This window comes from Fringilla coelebs (assembly GCF_963513975.1).
Source record: "Fringilla coelebs genome assembly, chromosome: 8".
Taxonomy (NCBI): Eukaryota; Metazoa; Chordata; class Aves; order Passeriformes; family Fringillidae; genus Fringilla; species Fringilla coelebs.
The window spans coordinates 1,489,014-1,514,291 of NC_140066.1; the positions used below are offsets into that span (position 1 = coordinate 1,489,014).

The window sequence follows — 25,278 nt, forward strand, 5'->3', positions numbered from 1 at the left end:
AGCATGAAGCTGATTGGATGGTAGGATGCATAGGCAGATACAAGCATGAAGCTGATTGGATGGCAGGATGAGTGGGCAGAGAATGAGCTGGAAGCTGATTGGCCAGCAGAACGTGTGGGCAGCAGCATGGCAGCTGAGGCAGCCAATGGGTGCCCTTCTTCCATTAAACTCTCTTAAGTCTCAGGTTGGTTTCAGCTACATCGGGTTAAAATTAAAGGTATGGAAAGGGGCCACTTCTACAATAAAGGGATCTCATCAGGGGGTCCGTGTCACTCTGTTCCCCACTGCCACAATCATGCAGCTGGCTTTCTCAACTTCCTGGATGCACACAGGACAAGTTCTCACCCTCCTTCCTTGAAGCAGGGTTAGGATCCATAGTCATCTCTTTGGGATTATCAATAAAGTTAAATTTGGGGTTTCGTTTTTAGAACTTAAAATTTTTGCACCAGACAGATTATGCACTGTTGACAGGAGTGACACAACAAAAAAGGTAAAGAAAACGATGTGAGTATTCTAGAGCAGGAGGCAGAAATAGCAAGAACCAAACTTGGTTCCAACATTTGGCTTTACTGTAACCCACACTGGTCACAGAACTGCTTGTGAAAAGAAACAGGTAAGGAAGAGAAACTTTGTTAATGTGTTGCCCAATGTATATGCATTCTGAATGCATTGCCTTCAGAAATTATACATTCGATTAAAATTATGTAACTGTATGTTCCAGAGGTTCAATCATGGTGTCTAAATTACCATTTAAATTAGCCAGCACAAGTACCCTACAGAAATGAGTGTTTCAAATCTCACCTCAGCAACAAAGGCTCATTTCCGATGATTTATAAACCACATAAAATGTAGTAATAGTTTTAGTGAAAGATAAATAGGGATAGGCAGGCCTAGAGACTGAACTAGGTATGTGCAGATATTGATGGGTGCAGACAGGGCTAGACAGGCACAGGGAGAGGCAGAGAGAGGTACAGAGAGGTTGACACAGGCAGAGGCAGCTCCAGAGAGAGCTGTGGGTACAGATGGACATGGACAGGTAGAGAGACAGGCTGACAGACATGGACAGACAGAGAGAGGTGCTGACAGATTTTGTCAAGCAGAGGTAGATGTTGACTATCTAGATAAAAAACATTTTTGACAGGGAGAGGAAGTGACAGATACACACAGACATTGACAGAGACAGGTACAGACAAATCCTGACAGATTCTGTTAGATCCTGACAGATTCTCTAAGATTTTAGCTGATTCTGTTAGATTTTGGCAGATTCTGACACATTTTGACAAATTCTCTTGTATTCTGACGGGTTCTGACACAAATACTGGCAGTGCTGGAGACAGATCTTTGACAGAGATTTTGTCAGATATTGACAGGTACAGAGAGAGAGATATATAAGGACAGAGAGTGACAAGTACTGACAGGTGCAGTAAGTATAGATGGATAGAGATGTGTATAGATGACTAGTGATATGTATAGATATATAGGTAGAGATGTATATAGATGTATACAGAGAGAGGTGTAGATAGATATAGATACAGATAGGTTTAGACAGGCAGAGCTAAATATTGACAGGTATAGATAGGCACTGACAGGCATGGACAGGCACAGGTAAGTATCAGCAGGTACAGACAGGCAGAGACAGGTATGGTTTGACAGAGACATATAGAGATAAGTACAGACAGGTATAGGTACAGATAGGCAGAGATAAGTATAGACAGGTACAGATAAATACAGAGAGCTCTAGATAGGGACAGAGCAGGTGTGTGGATAGGTAGGGGTAGATAGAGACAGGAACAGACAAGGATAGACACAGATGGGAAACCTGAGACAGGTATAGGTGGATAAAGACAGAGATTAATACAGATAGGTACAGACAGATGGAGGGACACAGAGACAGGTATCACTGGGTGTAGATAGGTATAGAGAGACAGAACAGATACAGATCAGGACACACAGAGACAGATGAACAGATAGCGAGCATTCTGAACTATGTGAGTGAAGTTCCCTTGAACACAGTGCCAAGTATGTGAAGGGTAGGCATGTGCCTGGTGTCTTACCTGGGTTTGGTGCTGTTTGGCAGATTTATACCTGGAAATCACAACCCTGTGTGCTCCAGGTAGAAACATGTCACAGAAGATGGGAATGTGAAGGCATTTTATGGATAGCTATGCTGAGGCCAAGTGCATAAAAGTTCCATAAAAGCACAAAATGTCTTTTCTATGGCTAATGATACTTGGCTCTAAAGGAGCTAATAACTCTTAAAGCAAATTCAAGGAAAATCAGAAAATTCACTCAGGAATCAAGTCACCTTGCTCTTCCTGTTATTTATTTCTGTAGACCTGTAGAATGTCTTGCAGCATTTTTTTCTGGCCTGGAACTCCACCCCTGGACTGTTTTTATTGTGTTCAGATGCACACATGAGAGCATATTCCACTAGTTCTTCAAACCAAACTACTTCAGAATAACAGTGATAATGTGCTGTGAGAATTTTAAAAGAAAAGGTGATTGTTATTCCTTTAAAGCCAGAAGTCCTAGGTGTCACTGTCATAGATTCTTGCTGTTAAGTGGGTATTAGAAAAGCAAACAGGATTTGGAGTGACAGTGGAACATGCTGCAAGCACAGGAAAGCCCAACTCAAATGTAACACCTAGTCTGACTAACAGAGTACTTGATGCCATTTTTCTACTTACTGCAGACATGATGAGCTCTCCACCGAGATGTTGGATTTCTGCTTTGACCTGGCTGCAGATCTTGAGCTGGTGGGAGTACAGCTTGATCTGTTCTAGGTAAGCTAGCAAATCCTGTTTGCACGACTGGTCTGGGCACTGAAAAGAACAATAAATAGAGCACTTCAGTAACTGCTGATTCAAAATGATATCTCAGGAATCATGTTGAAACTCCACTGAGGAGTATTCCAGTTGCAGACTACTGAAACCTTGCTTTTCACTACAGTTTATCAGGCTGCAAAGTTCATTCCTCTTGGGAAACTTTTTAATCTATAGTTGGAAACTCAGATGAAGCCTAAGATTCCCCACATGCACTCTGTATTTAACATTGCTGTGCTTGCCTTAGCAGTATTTCCAAACATATCTTTAGTGTATAGAGTAATTACTTCCAGTCCTTAGATGATCTTTAATACCTCTAGTTACAGTGATGAGAGCAATCCAAACAGATTTCATGGGCTATGTAACCATACATGCAGAGCCATGTTAACATCTATATGTTATGCTTTATCTTGTAACCTGATCTGTGGGGTTTTTTTGTGTTCCATCCAGACTACATGGAACTCAATCTGATCTTCTCTAGCTGTGGGAACAGCAAAATTAGAATGTCTGATGGAAAAGTCACAATAAAAATTGTCAGTATTTTTAACAAAACAGATTATAGAAATAAAACCAGGATTGCTGTAATCTAATGTTTTCCCAAAATACATGGAGTACTTGGAGTGCAATGTTGCTCTGTGGGTACCAGGCCAGCCATGAAAGGCTGGGTATGAATTTGTTCTAAGGCTGATTCTCATTGTTGTGGCAGAATAAAGGGATCTTAAGGGGGATGGTGAGCCCCTGCTATGCTCCCACAGCTGGAAAGAGTAAGAGTGATAAATAAGCACAAGATCCCTGCAGGTTTGCACACTTGGTGTTGGCCTGGGTGTGGTGCACACATGGTAAATACAGCCCCGTCCTTTCCACAGGAAACTCTGCTCAGCTTTGCATACTGGAAAAGCAAAGATACATCCCCACCAACTGCACACTGCCAACAATCACCTGTGGTTTTATTGAATTGTGGTCAGTGGATTTAAATCTAAAACCCACCAGGAGCCAGAAAAAGCACCAATTCTACCTAATTCCAAAAGTATTTCAGCTCCTGGGCTTTGCTGAAGCAACAGGATGTGTTCAAAGGGCTGGTGTGACAATGCTGCTCTTCATGGCTATGCAATAATAGCAAGTTCATGCTTCAGACTTAGCAAAAGGTAACACCAAACAAGGAAGGTCAGAGTGTACAATTTTAAATTAATTAATACGACTTAACATCAGTCCTTACCTCATGTTCTGCTACATCCATTATGGTTTCTTGTATTTGGGCACAGTTTACAACAAAACTAGAACATTTCCTTGACATGTTCTCTTTCTATGTGATGGAAAACTGCCCTAAAATATGCTTTTATTTATTCTTTATTAAGAACTGCCCAAATCAGTATTTATATAATAGTATCTCAGGGTTTAGAAAGCTGGAATACTCACAGTTTATTTAATTTAATTAATAAAAAAATTGTACTTCAAGTAAAGTACAATACAATCCCTTAGAGCATCACAACTCATAATAACAAGATGGTGTGTATTCCTGGAATGACATTCTTCCTCCTCTGTTTTTTTCTTTCTTTAGTTACACTTTGATTTCACTCCTCTGGCCAGAAAAACTCAAGAGGAAGGTGTATAGGGTGCCAAGATAGTGCCTCATCCACTTCAAACAGTGACAATACCAATTACAAAAGTTCAGAGAATTATTATTATATAGTACTCCTTTATATTCTAGTGTCTGGCTAGTCACAGTTGCTGTCTCCCTTACACAGCATTACAGCAGAAATGGGTACCATTGCAGGAATGCTGCAGATGATAACATCTAAGGCCAGGAAACTGCACTCAAGAACAAGACCCAGAGGTTCTGTGCAAACACTTTCAATGCCAGAAGCATTCAAAAAAGCAATTGCAGGGCATTGGATAAGAAAATTCTCCTGCAATGTAATTATGCAGTGGTACATCCAGAGCTGCACTACCCACGTAGATCCCGTGCATCCTTGCCCTGCCCCGGCTCAGCCAAGGCCCAGAGGGACAGAGGAAGATTGTACTGAACCCTGGAGTTCTTCCTCCATGACAGACCCCAGGGGTCATTAACAGTGACTCCCAGGAGCACAAAACAAAGGAAGTGGTTTTTAATGTGGGGTTGTTAAATTGCAGAAGTCTTTGTCACAGAATGGTTATATTAAAATTTTATATAAGTAAAAGAAATTCCTGGACAAACAAATGGAAGATTACCAAGGACTATTTCCCATGGTAGGGTGTATCAAAAATATGTTTGGTTGTGTAAATTCTGCCTGGAGGCTGGGAGCACCATGGAAGTCAGGCCACGCTCTCCTGAGCTGTGTCAATACCTAGTGTTACCTCCTGGCAGCAGCAGGGACCCGTGGATCTGTGCCTGAGCTCTGGCTCAGCACTGCAGCAGAGGGTCGGGCGGCCAGAAAAGGAAACCTCATGCCTTGTAGCATGTCAGCTCAGCCATCAGCAGATGCTAGGAACAAATGTTCTGCAGGGAGGACACTGCATAAGGAATCATCTACCTATTGCTCAGAAGCAGCTGGTACAAGCAGCACTTGCTCACCAGTGAAAGCAAACACCAGGCTGCAACAGAAGGACAATCAATAAATTCTGAGTTTCACCATCCCACAGTAATTGATGTTACCAGTTTACTGCTGCACATTCCTGACTGGAGAGCCCATCAGATACTGAGAGGTTTTTCTCCACACATCCTGCAGGCAGCAGCTGTTGCTAACAAGGGCTTTCTGTAAGAGCAGCATCAGAACTGACCTGCACCCCAAAGATGCAGTTCTATTTTAGCCAAGGGAATATCCACCAGAACATCCAAACAATGTGACAATGTAAAATAATGCAGTGACTAAAAGCAGAGAAACCAGCACTCACCACCCAAGTGAAAAAGCCAGTGGCACAGCACAGGGGGTGTGAGTGAACAATGCACAGGAGCTTCTGCCCACAGATCATTCTGGGTTTGCTTTGTTCTCACTTCATCCCCTTGCTAACCAAGGCCAAAGCATTTCTCTATAGAATCCAAATCTGTCTTTGTGGGGATCAATACAGGGATAATCACACACCACCACAGAAGGAGGCAGCTCTGCTGCTCCCCAGGTGGGGTCTGTGACCCAAAGGGATTATTTACACTGACCACTGTCATTAGCTCTGACAAGCAGCATTCTGAATGAGCCTGGCCAGGGCCTGCCTGACAGGGAGCCTGGTGGGTGCAACACAGGGGCTCTTAATGCAGCCCTCACTCTTCAGCACATTTCATCAGCCCAGGGTGAGCTACGCACTGCCTTCATTATCTTAGGGCTTCCAGGTCACATTAAGCAGCAAAAATCTTCTGACAGAAGGAACAAAGAACAAAAATCTTCTGACAAAAGGGGAATGTCTCCTGATAATGAATTTATAAGGCACTTGTGTTTCATGTGCATAAGTTGCTGTTGATGCTGTAACTGTGAGGATTTGCAGCCTTGTTACTCTGAGCCATCCTAGAAGTGCTTGTGACTGTGGACTGAAATACAGCTGAGTTCTGCTTCAAACATGGCAACAGGGAGCTATAAAAATCATACCAAATCCTTTTTTTTTCCACATAATAGAAATGCTACAGAATTTAGTTGTTAGTAAAAGGCAACATGTGAATTACTCCACTAAAAAGTCCAAATGCTGCTCAGGAAAGCACTACTGGCACTCATGTTTGACTCTGGGTACCAAAGTCCTAAAGGGCTTACCCAGTTTGGCCCAAATTCAAAGAATAGTTACTTGGTAGCCCAGAGGAATGTAAAGTTTATTTTATTTTAAGATCCCAAGAGTGCAGGGCATAGGAAACCTGGCAAAACAACAGCTGAGAAAAGAATTTGAAAATACCTTCAAGATTAAAAAAAAAAACCACCACAATGAGAAAAGAGCTTTCTAAGTTAAAGGATAAACGTGCACAGCCAAAAAAACCCTTTTAAACCTTCTTTTAACAGGAGTTAAAAGCCCTCTAGCCATGCAAGGACTGAGAGGATCATACTATCTGTAACAGGAGGAACAAAGCAAGACTCTCTTTACTAAATTTGACAACTACCCAGCAATACTTCTGTTCACTGTAACTGGAAGGGCTGCCCTGGTCCATCTTTTGAGTGTGTTTGGATTTTTCTGGTTTTAATGCATACAATGTAATGTAAAACTGCATCTAAAATCCAAGCAACACCTGTAAGTCAGGAGTGTCCTTCAGATGCACAGAACAAATGCCAGGGGTCAGGTGGCTCCCAGATGCCAGCTGTGTGCAAGCTCTGAGGACAAAGGCAAGGAGCTGGAGTGAACTCAGTAAATGGGTTACAATAACCCAAATGATGTCACATTTCCCAGCAGCTCTGAGGGGACACAGAATTATCACTAGTGGTTCATTAATACTTTCTCCTCACACTGATTTGCTCATATTTCTAGGCTGGAGTCATACTAATACTGCTGAAATCTTTCTTTCATAGAAGAAATATTTCAGTGAGAGTGGATTCCCTGTCCTAAAACCAACAAGAATTTATGACCCTTACTCATCTTTGGCTTTGTTATCTCATCATTTTCTGCAGTGTATCAGTGACAGGTTTGAATTTTAATGTAATAGATAAAATCTTGAAAGCAGCTGTTGTCTAGTGCTGGAAGAAAGTGTGTTAAGATCAGGAATTGGGGAATTCAGACATTTAACCTATTTTTTCCACAAATCTGATCACAACTGTATAGATGCAAAATAGAAATTCTTTGTTATCTGCAATTCAGAGAGACACATGACAACCACTAACAGACTGGTGTTGCTTCCTAGACAGTAGGAAAGCAAGCACTGGATATGAAAATAAAAAGCAAAGAGAAAAGAGAGCACGTGAGGGTGTGCAAACAGTGACTGTCCTGTGCTGTCCTGGACATGACAGGCAGCCACAAAGGAAGAAATGCTTCAGGTGTGACACCTCCACTCCTCTGCTGGTGTTGTACAGCCCTAGGGAGACCCAGCCAGCCTGGTGAGGAGGCTGCAGGGCTGCTCATGTGCCACTGCAGCTCCCCTAGGCAGCCTGCTGGGTTACCCTGCTCCTGCTGGGCTCTTCTGTGGAGAGGCTGAGCCATCTGATGATCTAAAAATCCAACAGAATTAAAGTACATCCTCCAGCTCTAACACTTGGCATTTCATGGTGGTAAGTAACTCATAACAGTTACTTAAAATAACTATATGTAAAAATTAAATGCAAAACCAAAAATCACCTTCAAGCTGCAGATTTGCAGAGGCCAAAACAGCCAGTGTTAGGGGGTGGAGGCAGGGAAGGAAAATAAGAGCAAAAGTGTGGATTCTGTAACTCTGCAGAGGGTGGAGAACAAACCATTCTGAAGCCAGACCAGTCTGTCTTCCCTAAGCTAGTGCTCAGACCCAGCAGCTGCCCAGAGCAGCAGAGCTCTGTGCAGTGCCTCCATGCTGTGTTCCTTCCCACAGCTCACCTGGAGCAGCTGCATTGCTGCTGGGTAATTTCCCCAGGGCAATCAGGAGAGGATGAGCCTGCACCTCTGCACTGCTGCCTGCACAGCTGGCTGCCTTTGCCTGGCACAGAGCTCATGCTCTCCACAGTGGCTGGCCCCTGCTCTGCTGCATGAAGAATGGCAATGAAGGTGGCACACAAGGACCTTTCAGTGTCCCACCCTCTGCCAGTGAGCAGTGTGCAGACAGCTGGGGGGGACCATGGCCACGACAGGCAACGTGAACTGGCCACAGGCTCTTCCATATCAATTCCATGGAGTGTCATGGCCAGCATGAGGGACTCACCTGGAAGGGGCTGACTGCTGTTCAGAGACAGGCTGGGCGTCAGTCAGCACATGCTGGGGAATTGTGCTGGGCATCACTTCTTTCTCTCTGGTCTCAGGCCTCTCTCCCCCTCTCTTTCAGCATCAATGTTAGTACTACTACTACTATAATATTTTAAATTATTAAACTTTTTATAACAACCCATGAGGTTTCCTATTTTTCCAGTTCCAGGAGCAGGTGACCAAGCAGCTGCATTGTAGTCAGTTGCCAGTTGGAGTTAAACCAGGACAACAGCTTTTTATACGACTATTTATATACTGACATATACCTTAATATGTTAACAATAAATAATCAATAAATAAATTAAAGCAGCCATGAATATATCTATATTTTAAATGTGTATCTATATAGGTGTTCATATATACTGTATGTCTAAGATGTTGCATTCAGGGCTTAAGGGAGCTCCCAAACATTCACACACATGTACCAATGGATGTGTCTACCCAGACACAGGTGATGCAGGTGCACATCCCTTTCAGGGTGTACCTGAACAGCTCATGGAGGCTCAGACAGGATGTGTGTCCCAGGCACTCCTGCAGCAGCCCCTGGGAGGCGCTGGGATGTGTGGCTGAGCAGGGCAGGGCTCCTGCAGTGCCACCTCACCTGGTCAGCGATGAGGCGCGCCAGGACGTCCATGCGCGAGCCCGACTCCGAGATCACCTTGGCGGCGTTGATGACATCGGCCGTGTGCTTCAGTGGGCCTCTTCCCCTTCAGAGAAGCACAGACACTCAGGATAAATCACAGCTCTGCAAACTAGGTGCAGAACAACTCAATTAAACAAAGCAACAATCCATACACAAGTGACAGCAACTGTTTTCATGTCCCACAAATTTGTATTGTTTGGCACCAACAGGATGCAGAAGCACCAGAAAGACCTTACAGTTTCTTCATATTGAAAATACAACCATGCCAAATCCTGATTTTAAGAAATTTCTTGGGCAGTTTGCTATTCCCAGAGTTATATGAGGTTCCTTTCCATTAATATGTTCCAAGGAAGTTCAGCTCAGTGTATTCTGAGAGCCATCATGTATATCTGGTCAGAAAAAGGGCAGGGTTGGTTTAGTTGGGGTTTTAAAAATGTAATTGGTGCACCCATGTCCTAACAGAGATGTATGAACAGGGCTGCAAATCAGCTTACACATGCCACTCAGAACACAGATAGGCCATATCAGAAAAATACTTCCCAAACAATTACAGAATTTTCTCAGAATTTCAGTCTAGGAAAACAGCCAAATTCTTGTGAAGTCAGACACTTTCTGTATGCCCCCCTCACAAGCCCAAAAAGCTGCTTTAATTACAGGAGAATGTTTCTAAGAGCTAAAAAGTAAAATGTGACCACTTGAGGCAGGAAGTATGACCACCCTTCTCTTCATATTTGTTTGAGCCTCAGCCTCTTTAATGCTGAAACACTTCACCTGAACTAAAATCAACACTTTATTGTACTTCATGCATGTATAAAGTGAGCAGTGCCGCTAAACTCAGCATTTCCTTCCAACATCTTTGACAGGAATACTTCTAGTTTCACTAAGTATTTGATTTCTAAAGGCCCCAAATCAATTTACAAGTTCTGTGCTGGACAAAGGAAGTAGACAACATAAAAAAAATTGATGCAACTCTTTGTTCAAATGAGAAGACCCTTCTCCTCCAAGACAGTGTGGTTTTATGTGTAAAGAGCATTCCACTAAAAGAACTCATTTAACCTAAAAATATTATAGTATGGACCTGTACCAACACTGCAGTCAGGAAATTACAGTGGTGACAACACAAGATGACAGATAATGTTTAATCTCTTCTTGATTAATCATATTGATCAGCAAAGAACTATTAGTTCTTGGGGGAAAGCATACTTTACTAATTATAGTTCCTTATTCTCAATTTTGGAAGCCCACAATAGGAACAACCTAGAATCCAGTATTTTACTGGATCACTGTTCCACAGAAAGGCACCTTCTTGTTATGGCAAATCTACCTGGCACATTGATCCATTTATAAAGAGAATTATAGTGCATGTGGGGAATGAATTTGCAAATGCAATCCCCTGTATCTAGAATTGAGTACTTGAGTGCTCACCCATATCTTTCATTTGCTTTTCCTGGTCTTTTCCCTTTGAACCCTTGGCTGCTGAATCCTTAGGCCCAATTCTTTTGTGTCCCTACTGACCCTTCCCTCCATTCTGGCCCATGGTTCATTGTTATTGCACTGCAGCAGTTCCAAAGGCCAGAGGTTTGTCAGGCATCCACAGCACATCCTTCAGCTGCTCCACAAACTACCAGCAGCCCAGCACTCTCCTGGCAAGGTCCAACCCAGGACAAGCCAAACAATACCAAAGGTGAACACAACCCAGGATTAAAACACCAGCAAAGAAGAGATGGCATGAACAGTTCAAGCCATTTCTGCTTAGGTATTTCTTGAACCTGCAGCAGCTTTGCTGACATTTGAAGCTGACTTTGAGGGTAAAGTTCTCCAATTAAACCAGGAATTTCCTTGTACCCTCAGAGATCTAAAGAGAATGAAACAATTCCACCCAAAAAAATTACTTCAGAGAAATTAAAATGAAATATTTTCACCACAGATATGGCCACCCTCAGAGCCTCCAGAGGAGCACTCAGCAATGACTGTTCTGGAGATTTCTGCCCCACAGGGCACCTAATGCATCAATGACTCAAGTTCTCCTCTACAGCTCCTAAGAAATGTGGGGTGTGATGCCTCTGAGCTTTCAGCCACAGCTCAGTCTTGACATAAATGTTAAATACCTAGGAATGCCTCAGCCTTGTGTTAAAATGTGCTGAAACCCCAACACATTAAGAAGACATAAAGAAAGCTCCTTTACTACACAACCAAGAACTCCTTTTTTAACCTTCATGTAAAATCCAGAGTCTTTGATATAAAGCACAGGCTTAGCTGCCCTAGGGTAGACATAATAAGCTGTTAGTCCCAGTTTATGATGCTGGGAAATTGTGAGTACTCTGAAAAGAATACCTGGGAAAGTACACCAGATCTGCTGAATCACTGGCCTAATTGAAGAAACAGAGAAAACCAAAAAACCCCTAAAACAGGATGCAAACACTAAATTTGGACCTAAGTAATTTACTGATTAGAAAGAGAGTCCCTATAGCATTCCTGTACAAGGCCAGAGGGATTGTTTCAGCCATCAGTCAGAACAGGAGTCCCTGAGGCAGAGCTGCTGGGAGAGCAGCAGACAGCACAGCGAGGTACACGCCCCAGTAATACCCTACACAAAGTGTTCCTGCAGCTTTCCCTGTTTGGGTAAGGCTGCAGCTCCGGGAGGGTTCCCATGAAGGAAGCTTGGACACACTGGGAAGCTGTGCAAAAAGGATGATTATGTGTCATAAACATAAGGATAGATAGAAGGGTTCACACCCACAACAACCTGGAACTTTGGAGCGGGGCAAAGGAGGAATGATGAGCACGAGAGGCTGTGGTACATGGAGAGCCCTTGAGGGGCTCCAGGGTGTGGTGGCTGGGGAGGAGGTTCAGAGCTGCCCTTCTGGAGGAGCAGCCTCAGGCTGTGGCACCACTGCCAATGGGCGAGAGCAGCCATGCCTGTCCCGAGGGTGGGATCGCTCCATCCTCTGCTGGGGGCTCTGCAGCCCTGGGATTTTATTGTTTGGAATTCAACAAAGGAGTTCCAGGGGTTTTGGTGAATAACTTACCAGGTTCAATGTGTGTTGCCTTCAAATGATACCAGTGCAGCTGTGCACTTTGTGAATTCCCACTTGTCCTGATTTAGCACCAACTCAGTAGATTCACAATGCCACTAACTCAGATTAACTCCCTGAATCCAGATGTTAGCGACACATAAAGTCTATTAAATCATCTAGGTTGTTTTCCCCAGCCACTGCACAGCTTCCTACCAGTTTTATATGCGCTTGCATTTTTTTCTGCTAAGTCTCAAGCATGAAAAAACACTTTGCTTGAAAGGCAATGCTTCCCTGAGCTATCCATCTCACTCTCTGAAGCACATTTCCAGATATTTAGGTCTTTCCCTGTATCACTGTAACAGCATCTCTTTCCTCCTACAGACCTACTCCCTGATCCTCCTCTACTAGATGCTGAAGCATCTCAAATCACAGTGGATAGTGCAAACCTGCGTGCAATTGCTCATGCACCTACAGCTGTTCAAGAAACAAATATAAAAAACTTTCCATCAACTACCATCTGCTGGTCAACAACATCACAAAATTTCTCCACTGGAGAGTCTTCCACCTCTTCCCCTAAAGAAATTCTAATTTCTCAGCTATAGAAACTGTCATATTTAATTTTTTTTTCAAGTCAGCTTTAATCTTACTGTTCCTTCCCTGCTTCCAGTCTCTAATGTTTAAGGCCAAACTTCACCTCACACACTCAGTTATTGATGTTCGTTGCCAGTGATTTCATTGAGTTCAAAACCTACAACAGCAGACCCCGGATTCATTGCATGGAAGATCTAATGCATCTATTTTCCTCACACCTCACTATTTCCAAGCATAAAGCCTTACAGGCTGAGCAAGCTGATAAAACATTCAAGGCAATGAAAAACAAAGACAAGACATGAAGTACTGTACTTACAAGCAATTATATCTCCCCAAGGTAATGATGGATTGTTACTAGAGCTCAAATCAGCTACTCTATCCAACAACAAAACTGGGAGTAGGCCCTAAATAATATATAGAGAGAAATCCAGCTAAGTCTGACAAGAAAGAAAATGCATTACATACAGAGAAAGCTGTTTGGAGTATCTCCACAAAGGTACAGGAGGAAAAAACCCAACACTTCACCTCAATGTTTCTTGAAAGGTACAATCACAGGAGGAAAGAAGTTGGACTGTGTTAATTAATACAACACCAAGGGTTTTGGGTAATTGTGAAAGAGAGCATGAAGCCTCTCAAATCTCACTGTTCTTGCTCCAAGCCAGGACAAGCCAAGAGCAACTCCATCCCTGTCTGCCTAAACTTAACCACAGTGATCAGCAGACATCAGTGTGGGGCATTATTTTCTGTTTTCCTTCACACTGGAATTTCACTCAGAAAAGCAGCGTTACTCTTAATTCTTACAGTAATGAAAACTTCTACTTCAACTCCAAAACATTTTTGCCATCACCTTTTCCAGGAAGAAAAATTCTTCTGTCTGGAAGCAAAGCTGGTGGCTTCCCCCTCCACACTGGGCTGCCCTCAGTCAATGCTCCACACTTGGCCTGTAGCAGAAGCAGGCAGAGCAAGCTGCAGTGAGCGGTGGCTGCGGAACTCCCACCTCACAGCCCAACACACAGACACATTTCACAGTGCTCCACAGTGTGAGCTGAAAGCTCCAGCTCCAGCCACAGCCCCCGTGGTCACGGCCACTCTCTGGCCCTGAGCTCCAGGCTCTGGCCACTCTGCCATCAGGCCCAGTTTGTAGCTCAGCAGGTCCTGACAGCTGCCACTCTAACTGCAAGTTTGCCAGGGCACTGCACAGGAGGCACGACTGCAAACCAGTCCTAACCCAGCAACGTCCCTCTTGCTGTTCAAACCTGATCAGGTCTGGCAAAGCAGGATCAGGCCTGGCAATCCTGGCCAATGAGGGCAAATGAATCCTATCAATTTGAAATCAAACAAACAAAAAGCAGGCAGAATGTAACCGATATGAGAAACAGCCCAGATGATTTTTCAAGCATAAATATTGTCCTACTAATGGAAAACAAGCGTTTATGGCTTCTGGAAAGATTAGAAGCTGTAAATACCATTATCTTCAGGCAGGTCTGAAACCTTCTCCTGTTGCATTTTTATGATCTGCCTAAACAACACATGGAAAAGAGATGAAGTCATTGCTAAGGAGATGTCAAACTTGGAAGAGCACACTGCAAGAGTGACTGGTTATCAAGGGGCCACTGCCACAGTGGAGGGCAGAAGAGAAGCAACCTGGCTTCTCTGGGACCTGCCTTGGTGTTGGAGCTGCTCTGTTCTTTATTCATGGCTCGAGTGAAGGGAATAAGGAGAATGCTTAATGAACTAACATTTGATACTGACGTCAAAGAAGAAGGAAATAGGCTAGGAGGCCAGATTTGGAATAAAGAATTACCTGAGATAAGCTGGAAGAAAAAGTAGATGCAATAAAAAAAGATACCCTCAGGTAGGAAAATCTAACACAGAGACATACATGGAGAGTCAGTCCCTACACAACAGGACAGTAAGAAGCACTGAGTTTCAGCAGATGACAAATCCACCAGGAATCAGCACTAGCATGCTGCAGAAGGAGAGGTAATGGGAAATACAGACAAATGACAACACAGAGGAGAAATAAACACTTCTCATCTTTTTTACGGTAACAAGGTCTCTGTAGGAGAATTCCTGCAAAGATGTAAGACTTTGATTAGGAAAGAGAAGACTGAGTGCCAACAGAATAGATGAGGTTTGGGTTTGCTTCTATGCCTCAGCTTATTCCAGGAACAGGCACTAAGGCTCCTCCTGGCCAGCAGCAGTCGCTGATGCTGTGCACAGGGAGCTGTGCTGTTCTTGGGGCACTCACACAGAACGAGGTCTGGCAGCAGTGACATCCTGCCCGCTTCCAGCTCCTGTCCCACAGGCATCTGTCCTGTCCAAGGGGCCACCCTGTTCCTGGGAGCTGTACTTCCAGACTCTCCCCTTCTCCAAGGCAGAATGATAACGCAACTCTGGCTAAAGAAATAGTGAAGATGAAGACCAGTGCAAAAATCCACGGGATTAGTTAAAGGCTTTACACCTCTGTGGCAGTGAAATGGGAATTGAAAATTACTGTTATTTACAGCAATTTTTTAGATCAATACAACTTTCTATCAGTCCTATGATTCTTTCTTTTTCTGCTCTGCTATCTAGATACTCATCATTGATCTAACATTGGTAGTTTTCTTATCTGGGTCATCCCCCTGTCATTTCACCAGCTCTACAAAATAAAGCCAAGCTATTATTTAGAAAGCTTTGCTCTACGAAGGACCCAGTCGTTTGTTTTTGTTTCTCTTACTTGCTGTATTGTGCAATCCAGGACCAAAATATAGCTACCAAAAATTTTCTCAGCACTTCATACAATACAGAAGTAGATTTTCAAAGACCATCAGTTGTGGAGAGTTTTGTGGACACCTGGTGAGAAGAGAGGGGTCATGATAAGTTGCAGCTGGTAAAGCAATAGGGTCGTGGGCAAGGACAATGTCTCCTTGAGCAAGAAGTTATATAATGACAAGATAGAGAAAACAGGGTCTAGCCAGAGCAGAAAACCACAAGCATCCTGAGTATGTGATAGTAGAGGTGGAGCTGACCTCCACCTGCGGACCAATGATGAGCTCTACTTTTGCAATATGTATGAACCTTATTACTATGCTTATAAAAGTATGCCTATTGCCTAAATAAAGTTGAGACTTGTTGATCATCATCGGATGTGCTTGTCTCCCCTCGAGTCTGACAATCAGTGACTATCAGTTTCAATTCTGACAGCCATGTCCAAAATTCCCTGAATCTCACTAAAACCAAGATCACCTGTGGTCTCTGAGGAAAGCCTGAGTGCTGTGGTGATTTCACAAAGCACCTGAAGACCCTGTGGTACATCTGTAGCTCATCTCCAGTGCCACACCCATGTGGCAGGGATTTGTTGGCCGCGGAGCAGCAGAGCCCTGCCTCCCCGTCCCCCCTCATCTGCTTACAAGGACATGGTCCCTGGCTCTCTGTCTGTACAGCCCTCAGGTCCATCCTCACTAGTTCTGCTCCTGACCTCCCCATGCTTTTCCCAGAGCTGGTCATCTCTCACCTGTAGCAGGCAGCAGGACTGCACCATGACAAACACAATGCCCTCCGTCTGTAGCACTGCTTGCACAATTAGGATATGAGGATACATGAACACAGAAGGAACCTTTTCCTAATGATCCCTGAGTTTTCTTCCTCTCTGCTTGGATAAATGAAGTCACAATCCAGCTATTTAAACATGACAATGACAAACAGGAGTACTTGTACACTCCCATATTTTGTCATCTGAATAAACTTTGTTAGAGCAATCCAGGCACTGCAAACTTGGCTGCACGGTCAAAGGTGAGCACTGCAAAACAACTCTCACTAGAAGTATTTCTGGTCCCCAGTTTTAAAAAGCAGAAAATCAGAAAGGAATTCCTGCCTCAGAATGTAGTCCCACATAGCAGAGCATTGCAGTACCATCCTGATCATATCACCTGTGGAACTGAGAAACCCTGATATAATTCAGAGGGAAAAATGCTGATACTACTTGAGTAGCTGCTGATAATAGTATTACCTATCAGGGATGCTTCACAATTTGGAACTGTCTCTTAAAATAATATGGAAGAGAACACAAAGCAGCAGTCGGGTGGAACAGAGGAAGGTATGTCAGGAGAGAAGCTGTACCTGCAGCCTGGGAGGCAGAAAAGCAGCTGAAATTTTGACTGTAAGTTGTTAAATTACAATTCTGACAAAACTCATCACAACAACAACAGAACGTGGGAAGCAAAGCATCAAAGGGGTATGTTGGTACAGGTCTGCCTCTGATGCACTGAATATTCATGTGTGCAGCAACCACACACAGCAGTGCCTGGATGTTTACATACACTATTTATAGAGATGAAAATCAAAGAATTGTGCCATCTTCCTACACTTACATTTGTGCAGACACAGAGACAACCTTTTTCTTCACTTCTAGGTCCCAAAGTCCACGTCTTCTCCAAGACATTTGCAGCCCTCTTGCAACCATGATGAAATGTGTCAATGAAGATGTGTAATTTCTGTCCAGTTGAGACCAGCCACAGGGGGCACATATATTAAATAAACAAGCAGAACACCGTATAATGAAATACTTTTATCTATATATAAAAAATGACTATCAAATTGTCATTGTGATCTAAAGATAAAAAGCACTTTACAAAGCTTGCTGTTGCTGCTAAACTATTTAATCAGTGATTTTTACATTGAACTAAAAAAAAAAAAAATGTCAAAAGCCTGTAGTGATGAAAACAGTAGAAACAGAGGAAGCTGTTGTCCTGCAGCTGGTCTCAGCTGGGTATAAACTGGACTTTGATGATGCATCTTGCCAAAGACTGCAAGAGAGTTCCAAACATCCAAGGGTGTCCATCTGTGTGCACAAGTCAAAGTATAGCACGTCTTGGATTTTCAGCTCTGTAAGCACATATAAACATAGAAATACTTCTACGTTTGGTACTAGTTTGTTAAAAAGAGATCAAATTATACTAAAAGCAGTGGTTTGTACAAGACAGTGCACCTGGATAAATCTGATTATGCCTTTTGTAAGTAGATGGCATCCATGAAGCTCAAGTTTAGTTCCAGAGAACATTATTTACAGCTGTAGAAACTGTGAACTGGTTTCCCCAGTTTGCAATTTCCTAGCCACTATTTCCTGTGCCACCAGAAACGTATCCCCAGATTTCCTATGATCTGTTTCTCACAGCCATACACAAACACCATTAGTGCAAAGTGAGGGAACACCACAACATCTTAACTGTTCTGCCACCTCAACCTGGCATTAACTGTGTACGCCTCTCACCTCTTTTTACTCTCATTATTCCTCAGATGCTTCTCCATCTCCTTCTGATGAAAAGCTTCCAGATCCAGCTTTTCAAAGCACACTTTCAATTCCGTGGCTAAGGGCAGCAGACCTTAACAGTCATGAACTTTCATCTGGAGGCCTGTCATGTTAATCACTATGTTACACACCCACAGTTACTGTTTCAGTGACTGCAGGAGAATTCTCTGCTATTTGCCTCGTCAATCTCTTTTTTTTCTGTCATGAACATAAATTACCTGGAGGTTTTAACCTCTCTAATACAGGAAACCACCCAAGGGCCTCACAGACTGTGTTTCAGGGATTTCTGCACTCTCAACAGCAGCGACTGAGCTCTGAACAAGTAACATTAAACTTGTTAGGCTTTGAATGCAGGGCCCCCTGCACTCTGAGCTGGGCTGGGACAGTGCAAAGACACATCAAGGCTTGTCCTTGTCCATCAGGCCAGGACTGCCTGAGGTACCCCTGGGCACTGCCAGCCTGGCTGTGTGCAGGATGTCTCCAGCTGACCAACTGCAGCTGCACACATCTGCATCCTCCCAAAGGACACAAGTGAACTGCAGCCCAGCCAGCTTGAAGGAACCTACAGAGAGCCCCACCTGCTCCCCACTCCTGTGGGCCATGTGCTGAATTTTCACCAGGAGTTATAACCTGCTCTAGAAAAAGCAAGCCTTAAGGGCATGGAAGGAGAAAAAATGCCACGGGAAGGGTAGGTACCAGTGAGACAAAGTAGTGGTGTGAGTGGTACAGGGCAAAAATAGAGCAATGCCTCTAGAAGAGGTCAATACTGTCTTCTAAAATCCTCTGGCTATGCTGTAACCCTTACAAAATGAAACATTCTCCTTGCTTTTAAAAGTGCATCTCTTCAGTTCTCCAATAACAAGAAGCAAAGAGATTGTCCTGAATATCACTATTAATATCTTTTCTTTAAAAAGCCACATCTACACCCAGACTACTTCCTTATCCTTTCAGAGCATGCCCTGCAGCAAGGCCTGTTCAGCAACTTAAACTCAGTGAATCCCAAAAGGTAGAGTTTATGGCTTTATGACTGCTGTACTATTATTTTTTAGGGTATTTATTCCTCAATTATGTCATTTTAAAAACTTGCATTAACAGAAGACATTACCTTTTGGAATTTCCCATCAGAGCACAGACACTCATGAACTGAGCAGCTGAAGTGAGTTACAGGAGCCTGGCCCAGGGCCATGCTCTCAGGGGAAATCACCTCTCTAAACCAGTCTTGGGCCTCTCCAGTGCCAGTGCCCCCCAGCAGCATCCTCAGGCGTATGTGAGACCTCCCAGGACATCCCTGTGTCCCTCAGCCGCCCTGTCCCCCACAGCCTGTGCCCAACCCCTGCACTGCTGCTCAGGAACCAAACCCACGGATGCCCTGGCTGCAGAGAGGCAGCAGGGCTGTCCTTGGCCAGCAGCTTTGTCCCTGCACTTATGGCCACTGTTCCAAGGCCATTCCTTGCCTCACAGATGCAAAGGCCACAGGGGACAACACCTGCAATCAAATGAATGGAGCAATCCGTTCTCTGAAACATCAGATTCTCCCTGAGAACAAAGCAGGGCAGCAGCACATGCTAGGACGTGACCTCACTTGTTTAATGGCACGTCCGAATGAGCAGAGAGCACTTTTCACTTTTCCCCAGCCTCAAGCAGCTGAGAACATTTCTGGATGTAGAAAATGACCTAACACAAAATACATCCACGCAATTTAAAACCACAAGCTACCTGAAGACCATTAGGTACTCTGGCACATGCATAAACATCTGAATTCAGAAAGTCCATGCTAGAGGTTTAAGGTGCCAACTACCCTCTGGACAAGGAGCTGTAAAGAATCCTAATTACATCATCACAAACCCAGATGAATACACAGTGGTGCATTTTACTTACCCATGGCAAAAAATGGATGGTAGCAAAAGAAAACACAGACATTGAAGAACTGACTTCTAAAGGATTTTTAAATTTTTCAACAACTAACAAAGAAGACAGTAAACCGATTATCCAAAAATAAACATTGAAAAACCCAAACTCAAAATTCAGAAAGCTCTTTTTCCTGAACTCCAGAAAGACTGCCATGAACAAGAGTCACAGCAGGAGAGCTGTGATTCAGTCATGCAGGGTCAGCTGTTGGACACACCCAAAAAGCTGTAACTGTGCATTTTTATGTGCTCTGTGACCAAGCTGTCTTTTTGCAGTTTACACTTTTGATCTGCTTTTTCCTCTAATCCAACTGACCACAGTCCCACTGATCATCTGACAGAAGAAAGTGCAAATGAAAGTAGATCAATTATTTTCAGTTTGCTCTCAGATGCCACATCATTAACCACCACATGTGTTTTGCAGCAACAGAATAGCACACCTGGTGGGGCAACTCTCTATATGGAGCCCACCCTGCAAGCAGATCCTGTATCTAGATTTCAGCACCAGCCAAGCAAACTGGAAACTCTGGGAAATCTGACACAGGCACAGTGCTGGGGGTGTGAACACAGCTGCTGAGAGGGCTTTTAACACAACTAACCTAAGAGCTGGATCAACAACGCAGTTTTAACTCTCTCTTCTTATCTCTTTTTTTTTCATTCCCCTTGGCTATCTCTTCAACCACAGTAATTAAAAAGTCTCAGCCAGATCTCAAAAACCACAAAACTGTCCAAAAAGTTGTGCTGTTTGGATAACTTGGGGGGAAGGGAGGTATTTTTGAGGCTCAAGACTCCACACTGGTTATGTCTCTGGGCATTTAATTTCTAATCATGAAAGCCCAAACCATTCTACCTTCCAATCAAGGTGATTGAACTGCCAGACTGCAGTCACGGGGGTCACCTCTGCAAGAACTGACAACAAAAAGCAGCTTCCCAAGTGAAGTCTGAGAGGCTCCTCTACCCACAGGTCCTCAGAAGCATTCATTTCAGGGAAAGAGAAACTTGTATTCCTAGATGGGGCAGAAAATAGGGAGAACTGGCAGAAGTGCCGAATAGCAGCAGTGTCACAGGCTGAAGGGAGGCCAGGCTATGGCCACATCTGTCTTGGGCATCTGAAGAGGTGCCAGGGAGCCTCTGCAAATCCTGCCTTCCCTTCTGCAGAGCAGCCCTGGCTGTTTGCAGTACTCTGGCCTGCAGGGTTGCTCATGGCCGTGGAATGATCCCAGGGACTCTTCCCAAGGCTGGAAGCCCTGGAACAGCCCTTGCTCCTGGCTGCCACTGCCAGCTCCCTGTGCAGTGAACACAGGCTATTAACAACCCTATCTGCCAACACTGGTGCCCACAAGCTGTTCACCAACAGCTTCTCAATGCTACTTGAAGAACAAGACCTCCCAGCGGTATAATTATAATTTAACTACCCAGAATGTCACAACAAAGGAATCAGTCTTCCAAAAACCCCTGGAAAAACACAAGTTAACACTAAAGTCTGATTAAAAAATGCACCTGGGCTACCAGTAAACCGCTAACATTTTTGCTTAAAAATACATATTTGGCTAAAGGGATATTACCTTATGGCAAAACTGTCTTCCAGAGTGCCAATCTTGTGTTTTTCAAAGAAAAAAAATCACAATTATAAAAGATTTTGTAACTGTGATAAATGCTTTTTTAATTGGATGAAGTTTAGGATGCATAACATGAGAATGGAAGAATTTTTTGGAGTTAGGGAAATTTCTGGTAGTTAAACTACTGTATCTTATACTACCACGATACCTGCATTTATCAAGCTTTCAAGTTTCATCTCCAGCAAACCATGGCAATTTTTGCCAGACTGGGACATTTCCCAAGGGGAGTCATGAAGGTGAGCCCTCTGCACGCCATTCATTATAAACTCAGCAGCAACTGGAATTAAGGGGAGTGCTGAACCCAGAGAGGAACCAAACCAGAACCACCAGAACCAAAATGTTGCCCCAAACCTGCAATGATAGGCTTGAAGTTGGTAGTGGAAGATAGTAAAACTCATCTTACAAAATTTATTCATTCCACTAGCAGAGTAGTATTTTAGAATTTCTCAGAAAACTGTCCTCACCCCATTTGTTCTTTTTTTTTAAGAAACACACTTTCAGTGTTGCAAACTGAAACTAATGGCATGATCTATAATATAATTAAAACATTTTGTAGTAAAAAAAGAACAACGTACTCATTAAAAATGTGCATTTTATGTTATATATGCACCTAGCACATCTGCTATGCCACTGGGACAGATGTTTATTAATATGGATATCAGATCATATTGCTAGACTGCTAATGACTCAGTAATCTATCTTCTAAATACCACACAAGTTTCTGAATATATGCAGAACCAATTATCAAAATATTTCCAAAAAAATCCTGCTTTACTGCTATGGCCTGCAAAAAGCACCATTAACTTGCAGTTTGGTGTCAACAACGGGGCACAATAGTTACAACATGTTGTGTTATGTTGCATGAAAGACTTAGAGACACTCCCTCTAATATGGCAACCTAGACTTCAAACTCTCAGGATTAGAAAATCTCCCCTCTTCTTGTCACAGTACTACAGACCATGCCCTTGCCTGAATTACTGGCTTGAGAGAGTTTAGTTAAACAATTAGACAATTCAGTTAATTATGGAAATGTTTGGCTTCAGCTGAGCATCACTGTTTTAAGATTTCTCAAACTGTATAAATAATGATGTTTTATTAAATTAAAGATCCTAATATCCTTTTCTAATATGCCAGCACTTAACTACTGATGCCTCACCCTCACTGTGGACATATCCTCTCACCAAATCTTCTCCTCATTTCTAAGCCCTCACAAAGGTACAGATAAAGTTTACTTCAATGCCAGTTCACTAAAGAGGAAAAAGTACCTGGCTGTAAAATGCAAAGAGGAAACTACTTTCAGAATAAAAATATCTACTTTGCATAATGACAAAGAACAGTCTTAGACTGAAATGCATTTTCTTTGTACTTCATCAATTTGATATGTGGCTTGCTCGCACTTTGGGAAAAACAGTAAGCAAACAAATTCTCATTGATATGGTTGACTCGGAGTCACCAACCACCCTGCAGTACCAAAGGAAAACGGTTACGATGTTCCCATCCTCCCTCATCTCCCCCTTTTTTCATGGTGGGCTCTGCTTACATAAACACATGTTACATAGAGACTGTGTGAATGAAATCTGTATTGTCAGCCCCAAGCACTCAAATATCATGAGTCAGGCTCCAAAATACCACAGAACTGGAATAAACACCAGGAGAATTGAAATAATACATCTGCAGTTCTTTGTATTTCCTTTCTCTTTTCCAAGCCTTCAGGGGTCCCATTTTCAGGATTTGCTCAGCAACCATGAAACTTAATTAAAAAATGCTGGGGGTAAGTGAGTTTCTCCTACAATAACATCTCCAGTGCCAAGAGGAGAAATAATACACATACAAAGATTTTTAATAATGTTCTGAGTTAGAAGCACTGATATATTAGATGAGTCTAAAAAAAGAGCAGTTAAAACATGCAAGGTCTTAATTTCTGTCTGCTCATCAAGTGGCAGCGAGGAAGCTCTCTTGCAGCCCCACAGTGGTGAGAGGTAAGTGGCAATATGGCAGGAGAATATTGGCACTGGCTAGAATCTACCACTGATGCCAAAAAACCCACCCCAAAACATAAAAACCCAGAGCAAAGACTTCAGAAAAATTATTAACATGGGTGCTGTTAGCTAGAATAAGCCTTTGGCAGGCAGTCCTGTCTCTTACAGTGCTGTTCAAAGCTTACATCACTTTGCTTTCCTCTCCACTACTTTAAGAAGAATGAATTTGCTACAGAGTGGCAATTAGACAGCATTCATCATTCCTGCTGCAGAACACTGGGGTGAAGAAGGGATTTCCTCTCCCACAGTGATGCAAGAACTCACCTGCTGAAAGACCTGGCTAAGAGACTACCCACTTGAGCCAGAATTTGGGGCTTACAGAGATCATTCCTTACTGTTTTGGACGGCCTGGTGCAACCTCATAAGACAGGCCATTCCTGATTACACTTAGGTACATTTCTGATTACAATTAGGTACTTTGAGGTCAACAAAGAAGGCAGGAGACTTTTCTGAAGGGATACACAGTTTCTGCAGAAGATTGTATCAACACAACTGACGCAGTTCAGCCAGGCAAGCTTCTTGGCATCAGCATCTGTGTCACTGCCACTTTGCTGTGTCAAGACAAAGCATTTTAAAATATGTTTGGCACAGGCTCTCCAGTGAATAAAACAGGGGTTTTTTTTGTGTTGTGGTAGACAAAATTTCCTAGGATGGAAAGGAGAAAGGGAGCATTTAAGTTGAATAAAATATGCCCAAAAAATAATGTGTTAGTCTTGAACAAAACCACCACTTCATCCGATTTTTCCATCAGTATTAAACCACACTTTTTTCTAAGGCCTAAAATTATAGCTGCAGCTTGTTTCCTCAAGCCTACAGGATTTAAAGTTGAAAAAAACTTCTGGAATAAGTTATTGCCTTGGCAAGGAATGCAGTACAACAGCTGTTTGTTCACTGAAATCCTGACAAAATCTTGAGGGTTTCTGCTGCTGAGGCAGCAGAGATGTGAAGAATGCCCTGAGTAACTTAGTGAGGACTTCCCTCTACAACATCCCCATCATCATTCCTCCTCCCACCCTCCTTCTGTTTGGTTTGCCTACTGTCAGAAGCTGGGGCAGACCTCATCCGGGTGCTTCTCCCTTGGGAATGTGGGCTGCGCATTCCCAACCCAACAATGGGCTGCTGCTCAAACACCAGCCACACACCACCAGAGAGCTTTGCCATCCTGGGGCCTTCAGCCTGCTCTGCTGTGGACAACAACTGCTTTTGCAGAGAATCTGATGGACAGGTCTGGAGGTGCCCTTTGACCAAAAACGTGGAAAAAAAAAAATTCCACTGCTAGTTTAAAAAGGTACAGGAAATTAAGGCAAAGTAACTCATTGACTCTCTTGTTAATCCAGACTGAACTGCTGGTTCCAAAAGCAAAGTTACGGCTTGTGCAGACAAAGATGCAACTCTGTGTGGGAAACAGAACATTCTTGACATGGGTAGACTGCAACAATTAATCTGGACAGGACCTGGCCATGCACAGCCCTGAATACTTGGAAATGCAAACAACATGTTTCAGGCATCCATGCAAAATTAAAGGAATACTGGCTGGAT

The 25,278-nt window shown here is 43.3% G+C and overlaps 1 protein-coding gene across 3 annotated transcripts in view; it reads right to left on the reverse strand.

Annotated features, from left to right (window-relative positions):
- The window catches only part of CTNNA3 (catenin alpha 3), a 418,277-nt gene that overhangs the window by 11,805 nt on the left and 381,194 nt on the right, over positions 1–25,278 (reverse strand). For all 3 annotated transcript variants that reach the window (XM_084210853.1, XM_084210854.1, XM_084210852.1), the window contains exons 16-17: positions 9,232–9,337; positions 2,688–2,822 (exon numbers count right to left, since the gene is read on the reverse strand). In XM_084210853.1, the coding sequence (XP_084066979.1) occupies positions 2,688–2,822; positions 9,232–9,337 (241 nt within the window). The remainder of the gene's footprint in view (positions 1–2,687; positions 2,823–9,231; positions 9,338–25,278) is intronic.